At 58.3% G+C, this 8,251-nt stretch overlaps 1 protein-coding gene across 1 annotated transcript; it reads right to left on the minus strand.

Annotated features, from left to right (window-relative positions):
- Positions 1–5,737: 5,737 nt before the first annotated feature.
- On the minus strand, positions 5,738–6,737 carry LOC126053517 (uncharacterized). Its single transcript, XM_064041031.1, has 2 exons — positions 6,526–6,737; positions 5,738–6,437 (listed from the first exon to the last, which is right to left on the minus strand). Exons 1-2 carry the CDS (start codon positions 6,735–6,737, stop codon positions 5,738–5,740), a joined length of 912 nt encoding a protein of 303 aa, XP_063897101.1.
- Positions 6,738–8,251: the final 1,514 nt, after the last annotated feature.

Raw genomic sequence — 8,251 nt, forward strand, 5'->3', positions numbered from 1 at the left:
GCAGCGCAGGTCGTGGGACGCAGTGGTGTCCTTCTGCGAGGACGTGATGTCGCAGAAGGAAGCTGCGGAACGGGAGAGGAGATTTCAACTGCCGATCCCGCCCGCAGCAGGCACGCTCAGGCGCCGGAGGAGGGCGACAACGCCCTCTTCCGCCCCCATGAACGGGTCCAGGGGCGAAGGACTTGGGAAGTCCCCGCCCTATTCAACGGACCCGAGGCGGAGGCGCGCGCGGGTGTCGACGCGCGCTCTGAGGCGTTGCACGGGAGTTTAACACCTCACCCCGTGCCCGAGGCGAGGCCCGCAAGGCGGGCCAGCACCAGTGCGGGGCTGCGGAAGAATTTGGATTCCCGCGGCCCCGCATGAGGAAGGACACAGGGGTTTTAGCCGGTAAGAGTCCGGCACACCTCCGCCTCTCCCCAGGCGGAGGAAGTCCATGAGGATTTCCCCGAGGAAAAAAAAAAAAAAGGTTAGGTTAGGTTAGGTTAGGTTAGGTTAGGTTAGGTTCGCGGAGGGTGTTGAAAAGCCCGTGGAGGGAACCCGTCGAGTGTTCAGCCCACGACTGCCGGGTCAAGGGTGAGACCTGGGCGAAAGTCGTGGGCCGCAGGGCCCGCAAAGCCGCCAAAGGCCGCGGCACCAGCAGCAGCGCGCGCCGCAGTTGCGCAGCCTGCGCGACGGACTGCCAAAGACCGGCGGTCGCAATGCGCCGGCGATACGTGCGCCTCGTTCTGAGGCTGTTACGCTAACTCCAGCCCGGAGCTGCGGGCGCGGCGTTACGTACCAGTCGGTGATTGCCGAGGCCAAGGCCAAGATAAAATTGGCAGATCTTGGCCTCCAGTCCGTCACCCTCAGGCAGGCTGCCACGGGTGCGCGGCTGTTGAGGTGGCTGGTGCTGCGAGCGACAGCGTCGAGCGGACGCTCTGGCCGCCAAAATGAAGGAGGTCCTCAACCCAGAGGACGTCCGGGTCTCCAGGCCAATGAAAACCGCAGAAGTGCGGATTGCTGGCCTGGACGACTCCGTGACCTCTGAGGAGCGGCGGCCGTTGCTCGTGGCGGAGAGTGTCCGCCGGACAAGGTGCGGGCCGGCGACATACGCGTTGACGCTACCGGACTCGGCGTAGTCTGGGTTCGGTGCCCTGTAGCGTCGGCGAAAAGATCGCCGATAGTGGCAGATTGCTGGTTGGCTGGGTTGCAGCGAGGGTGAAACTCCTGCAGCCCCGGGCACGGTGCTTCCGGTGCCTGGAGAAGGCACGTCCGGGCAAAATGCACCGCCGAGATTGACCGCAGCGACCTCTGTTATCGTTGCGGTCAGCCCGGCCACAAGGCGGCCCAGTGTTCCGCGGCGCCAAACTGCTGCTTGTGTTCGGCTGTGGGGAAGCCAGCGGGACACAAAGTGGGCGGAGGGCCTGTGGCGCCTGCCAGCAAGGCCAAGAAAAGAAGAGAGCTCTAAGCCTGCCGGAAACCTCGCCACCCCGCAGGCCAGTAGCTCCGCGCCGACTCGGCCCAGGACCGTTGCCGAGGGAATGGAGTGTCAATAGGGCACCTCCATTTCCTCCAGAACATCAACCACTGTGCCAGAGCTCAGGATCTTCTCCTCCAGAGCATGGCAGAGTGGTCGATTGTGTGGCTGTGGTCGCCGAGCCGTACTTCATCCCCGCCCGTGACAACTGGCTGGGGTGCGCTGACGGTTTGGTGGCCATTATGGCGGGACTCTGACCGACCCGTCTCGGGGCCGTGGCTGGGTTGCTGCGGTCTCGGGCGGCATCGTCATTGTGGGGCGTATTTCTCCCCAACAAGAGTCTCGCCGACTTCGAGGGTTTCCTTGTCGAGTTGGGCGCCGTCGTAGGCCGCCATCACCCTCGCCCGTTCTGGGTGCTCAGGGATCTCAACGCCAAGTCATCGGCGTGGGGATCTCCGGTCACTGACCCTCGGGGCGAGGTGCTGGAAGAGTGGGCGGTGACGACCGGTCTGGTCGTCCTGAATCGGGGCTCGGAATACACGTGCGTGCGGCAGCGGGGCGGGTCGATAGTGGACGTCTCGTTCGCTAGCCCCTCTGTCGCCAGCCGAGTCCGCGACTGGCGTGTCGCCGTGGAGGTGGAGACGCTGTCGGACCACAGGTATATCCGGTTCGACGTCTCTGCCCAGACCGCGAGCCCGCCATCCAACAGCCCCGATCAACGACGGCCCGCGCTGGGCGCTTAAGTGCATCGACAAGGAACTGCTCGAGGAAGCTGCCTTAGTCCAGTCCTGGATTTGGGAGTCGGCGACGGACGGCCCCGTCGACGTCGAAGCGGTGGCGCTGCGGTTTCGCGGGGCGATGACGCAGATCTGCGACGCGTCCATGCCCGCGTCCGCCAACAGTCCGCAAGGCGCCAGGTGTACTGGTGGACCGCCGAGATTGCGCAGTTGCGCATCGCGTGCGTTGCGGCTCGCCGCCAGTACACCGATACCGGAGACGACGTCGACGGGTTTCCACCGGGGAGGACGCGCTGTATGAGGTGTACAGCGCGTCCAAGGAGACTCTGTGGCTGGCCATCGGCGATTCTAAGTCGCGTGCCAGGAGGAGCTGCTGGGGTCCCTGGATCGGGATCCGTGGGGCCGCTACCGTTGGGTACGGGGCAAGCTGCGTGCATGGGCACTGGTGCAGAGCATGCAGCCCCAGCTGCTAGGGGCGGTCGTATTGGCGCTCTTCCCTGAGCAGGCGGGACACGTTCCCCGACGATGGCTTCACCCTCGGCCACAGACTCTCCCGAAGAGGAGAGCACCGATGTCCCCGAGGTGACGCAAGCAGAGACGAGCGGCCGTGTCGCGGCTCCGGGCTAAGAACACGGCGCCCGGACCCGACGGAGTTCCTGGCCGAGCTCTCGTCCTGGCTCTGAAGGAGCTAGAGCCCCAGCTGAGAGGGCTCTTCACGGCATGTCTCGAGCAGGGTCAGTTTCCCAGTGTGTGGAAGGAGGGAGGCTGGTCCTGCTCAGGGAAGGCGCCCCCGGACTCGCCGTCCGCGTACCGGCCCATAGTGCTGCTCGACGAGGCGGGCAAACTCTTTGAGCGTGTCATCGCAGATCGCCTCGTCAGCCACTTGTGTGAGAGGCCGGACCTGGACGACAACCAGTTTGGTTTTCGTCGCGGGCGCTCCACCGTAGACGCCATAATGCGCGTGAGAGCCTGGCGGAGAGACGGTGTCCCGGGGTGGGGTGGTGTTGGCGGTGTCTTTAGACATCTCCAACGCGTTCAACACCCTGCCCTGGAGCTGTATTCGGGAGGCACTGAGATATCACCGCGTGCCTCCCTACCTCCGTCGCACAGTAGGGGCCTACCTAGAAGGTAGATGCGTCACATATCGGGGACATGACGGTGCCGGTCGGCACCTCATGACGTGCGGTGTTCCACAGGGATCGGTGCTGGGGCCGCTCCTGTGGAACATCGGTTACGATGGGTGCTGAGAGGCGAACTCCCGTCGGGCGCCGACTTGACGTGTTATGCGGACGACACGCTTGTCACTGCCCGGGGAGCTCGCACAGGAAGCAGCGTTGATAGCCACGGCTGCGGTGTCACAGGTGGTGAACCGCATCCGGCGCCTGGGCCTGGAGGTGGCCCTCAACAAGTCGGAGGCCATGGTGTTTCATGGCCCCCGACGCGCGCCGCCGTCGGGATCACACATCGTGGTCGGTGGAGCCCGGATAGCTGTCGAGTCCACCATGAAGTATCTGGGATTGGTGCTCGACAGCCGATGAATTCGGCCCCACTTCCGGCGGCTGGTGCCCAAGCTGATGGGTGCAGCGGGCGCGCTGTCAACGTTGCTTCCTAACATGGGGCCCGAGCGCCGCCTGTAGGCGGTTGTACGTGGGAATCGTGCGGTCCATGGCTATATGGGGCCCTGTGGAGCGATGGACCTGGCGGCCAGCACTCTAGCCATTCTGCGCAGACCGCAGAGGGCGATGGCCGTCAGAGTCGTCCGCGGGTATCGCACGATTTCCTACGAGGCGGCTTGCGTCCTGGCCGGATCCCCGCCCTGGGACCTAGAGGCTAAAGTACTCGCGTCGCTGTATCGGTGGCGCGAGGAAGAGAGCACGGGACTCGAGGCCGGTGCAGCGGCAGATAGCGCAGCGCCGAGCAGACTCCGTCAGGTCTTGGTGGCGGAATGGCGGCAGAGGCTTCTGCGCCCTACCGCCGGCCTCGCCACCGTCGAGCGATCCGGCCAGTGCTCGACGACTGGCTCGGGAGAAGGCACGGCTCCCTGTCGTTCAGGGTGACGCAGGTGCTGTCGGGGCACGGCTGCTTCGGCAAGTACCTGTGTCGCATAGGCAGGGAGCCGGACGCTCGGTGCCACCACTGCGTCCATGGCGGGGAGGACACGGCGCAACACACGTTCGTTCAGTGTGCTTGGGAGGAGCGCCGCCGTGTCCTCACAAATGAAGTAGGAGGCGATCTGTCGCTGCCGGCCGTGGTACGGAAGATGGTCGGCAGCGCAGAGTCGTGGGACGCAGTGGTGTCCTTCTGCGAGGACGTGATGTCGCAGAAGGAAGCTGCAGAACCAACTGCCGATCCCGCCCGCAGCAGGCGCTCCGGGCGCCGGAGGAGGGCGACAACGCCCTCTTCCGCCCTGAACGGGTCCAGGGGCGAAGGACTTGGGAAGTCCCGCCCCTATTCAACGGACCCGGGCGGAGGCGCGCGGTGTCGACGCGCGCCTCTGAGGCGTTGCACGGGGAGTTTAACACCTCACCCCGTGCCAGGCGAGGCCCGCAAGGCGGGCCAGCACCAGTGCGGGGCTGCGGAAGAATTTGGATTCCCGCGGCCCCGCGTGTAAGGAGGACACAGGGGGTTTAGCCGGTAAGAGTCCGGCACACCCTCCGCCTCTCCCAGGCGGAGGAAGTCCATGATTTCCCCGAGAAAAAAAAAAAGGTTAGGTTAGGTTAGGTTAGGTTAGGTTTTTTTTTTTTTGTTGTGGCAGGTGGGAAATCCTCATGGACACCCCGAGGGGTAGTGCCGGACTCTTACCGGCTAAAACCCACTCCTGCCTCGCAAGTTGTCCTCTAACGTTGTCAGAGCTCTTTATTGCGATTTGTTTAATTATTATCTTACATACATTTACATAGCTAACATCTTTGAACTAACTTATATCTATGGTGATTTATTTATTGTCTAATTTACAGCTAAGCAGTGCACTTGGCCCAGTATTTTTTATTTTTTTATTTTTTATTTTATTTTTTATTTTTTTGAGCTTTTCGTATCTTTTATTATATATATATTTATACACTTTTTTTTTTTTTTTTTTTTCCCGTATATTGGTACTTAAACTATATACTCAATATACAGGTAAGTATCCATATTTACAACTTATTTCTACTTATTACTAAACTAACTATTTTTTCGCAATAATCTAAAAATTTCGGCCGGTCTTTTTTATCTCTCATTAGAAATGGGAGGTTTGTTGCTGTAAGGCTCATTGTTAACTCTTGCTCCGTCTCAAAACGTGCTCTCTCTGTAATTGGGCACTCCAGGAGGATGTGGGCAACGGTTTCCTCGACTCAGGTTCACAGGCGCACGATGAATTCTCCTTACATTTAAATCGTGTCAGATGAGGAGAATCCACCGTGCCCAGTGAAGATTTGTGTCCTTATGTACGTGAGGTCAATTTTCCTCACGATACCGTACGCGGATATTGCGTCGGGGAAAAACAGTTTAGTGCCGGAGGCTGTTTCTCCGGCTTTATATTTCCCATTCCATTCGTCAAGCGACCTCATACGTATCTGCCGCTTGACGAATGAGGATGGACAGGATCGTAGTCCGGCTTCTTCTTCGACTTTAGGGCGGCTTCTTTTGCGAGTTGATCAGCCCGCTCATTGCCCTCAATCCTGTGGGCCTTTATCCAGAACAAGGAGACACTCTTGTTCTGGAGCTTCAGGCGTATGGTGTCCCTTGTTTCCACTGCTAGAGGATGGGGGGCACTGACGTTGGTGACTGTCTGCAGGGCCGCCATAGAGTCGCTGAAGATGCCGAACGTGTTTTCCCGGCGTTTGAGTGCTTCAGTTGCCGCTTTCTGCAGTGCCAACAATTCAGCCTGGTAGACAGTGCAGTATGACGGCAAAGTAAGTTTAAGAGCCTTTGTTTCGGTGGTACTATCCCACAAAGATAGCGCCGCGCCGACCTTGCCCTGTATCTTACTGCCGTCGGTAAAAATGCGCACAGCAAACTCCTCACTCCGGTTTCTGTATTCTTCGTCGTCCGCTATGCTGTCGTACTGCAGTGTCACCAATTCTGCGGGGTGAGGGGCTTCAAGGGCTGAGGCCATCCGCTCGATCTCCCTATCTCCCAGTGTTGGCTGGGGCACTCCCACCTTCGCTTCGTAAAGTGAAGCAGCTTCCCTTATCCGAATGTCTAGGGGTATCCCAGCGAGCAACAGTGCCGAGTTTAGGGAGACCGTGCGGTAGGCTTCACAACTTTTGCGCAAACCCTCTTTGGACCACGTTTAGCTGTTTTTGGACCCCTAATTTGTTTGCGGCTGGCGCCCATGCACTCGCTGCGTACAGTATCGTGGGCTCTACTGCTGCCGTGTAGATGGTCCTGATGATTTCCGGCTGTAGACCCCAACTAGCTCGAGCTGCCCTGGCCAGTTGTTTGTACATAGCTATCGCCTTTTTACAAGCGATAGCTATGTGTTTGTTGAAGCTGAGTTTGTCGTCGATTGTGAGGCCTAATATTTTGACGTCACGGGACGTTCCAATGTCGATCCCCCCCATGCTCAAGCGCGGAGGTGTCATACTTTAGCTTTCGTGTTAAGACCATTGCGCAGGTTTTGTGCGGTGCGAATTTTAGCTTGTTTCTGACACCCCATGCCCGAACATGTTCGAGAGCAGCATTGGCTCGTCCCTCTATCTCTGCCGCCGTTTCACCGTCGAAAATCAGGACAACGTCGTCGGCGAATGCTTGGCAGTAGTTGCCCCCAGTGTCGAGCTCCTTCAAGAGGGGGTCCAGTAGGAGGTTCCAGAAGAGTGGACCCGCAATGGATCCCTGGACGCAACCCTTGCTCGTCGATTTTTGCACTCCTCACCCAAGTACCTCACGCTAACAGTCCTGTCACTGGGTAACTACTGACCACTCGTCTCAAGTTTACAGGGCACTTTTCCTCAGCCAATCGGACTTTGATAGCAGGCCACCACGCACTGTCAAAGGCTCCCTCTATGTCTAGTGACACAAGAGTAACAATTTTCTTTTGTGTCAACTTCTTGCGGATGTGTTGCACCATGGTGTAGAGGGAGTCCTCTGTGCTCCTTTGCGGCATAAAGCCGTATTGGCGAGTACTGATCCTGGGAAGCAAATAGAACCTAAGGCGAGCGACCAGCATCTTCTCGTACACCTTCCCTAATACAGGCAAGAGCCCAATCGGCCTGTAGGACTTTGGTACGCTGTACGAGTCTTTGCCTGGCTTCCTTAGTGCCACCACCGTTGCTTCCTTCCAGATTTTTGGAAAGTAGTGGCATGTCAGGCATTTGTTAACCAGTGACAGGAAGAATTCAGGGTCGCAGCTTATGGCCTGAGTGCAGATATCTGCTGTGAAGCCATCGGCTCCCGGGGCCTTTTTTGGGTTGAAGGACCTCATGGCCCTGTCCAGTTCGCCTTGGGTGAACGGTGGGTCATGTTGTTCATCATGACTCCACTCGTTCACCTTGTCCGCCTTCTGTCTTGTGAGGTTATGGTCCATGTTGTCATCTTCTTCCCGGTCCACCGGGTAGAATGTCTCGGCCAGCAGCTTCACTGAGCCCTTGGCGTCCAGGGTTATCCCTCCATTTTGTAACGGTAGGTCTTCCTCTCTGTTTGCGACTCTCCCCATGACCCTATAAATTCCCTCCCAAACCCCTTCCCTGGTCTGTTTACAGCAGAACCCCTTCCAACTCTCCTCTATGGCCGTTTTTACTGCTGTTTCATAATTCTCTTTTTCTTGCAGGTACAGACTGACGACGCTAGCTCTTCGGATCGGTGCAGCGTTCCGGATTCGGCGCTTCCTGGTAGCGACGAGCCTCTTCATCTCCGCGAGTTCCTCTGACCACCATGGCATGGTAAGTACCTCTTTGGACTTTTTTGATGGTATTGCATGCGTACATGTGTCTTGGATAGCTTTGGTGTAGGCGCTTATTATGTGGTCTAATGCATTTGTGTTGCTGATGTTTCCCACTTCCTGTACCGTCAATTTCTCCTCCTGCATAATTTGAGACAATTTCAAACGAAACCGCCTCCAATTAGCCTTTTTGGTGTT

Source organism: Helicoverpa armigera, chromosome 24 (assembly GCF_030705265.1).
Source record: "Helicoverpa armigera isolate CAAS_96S chromosome 24, ASM3070526v1, whole genome shotgun sequence".
NCBI classification, from domain to species: Eukaryota; Metazoa; Arthropoda; class Insecta; order Lepidoptera; family Noctuidae; genus Helicoverpa; species Helicoverpa armigera.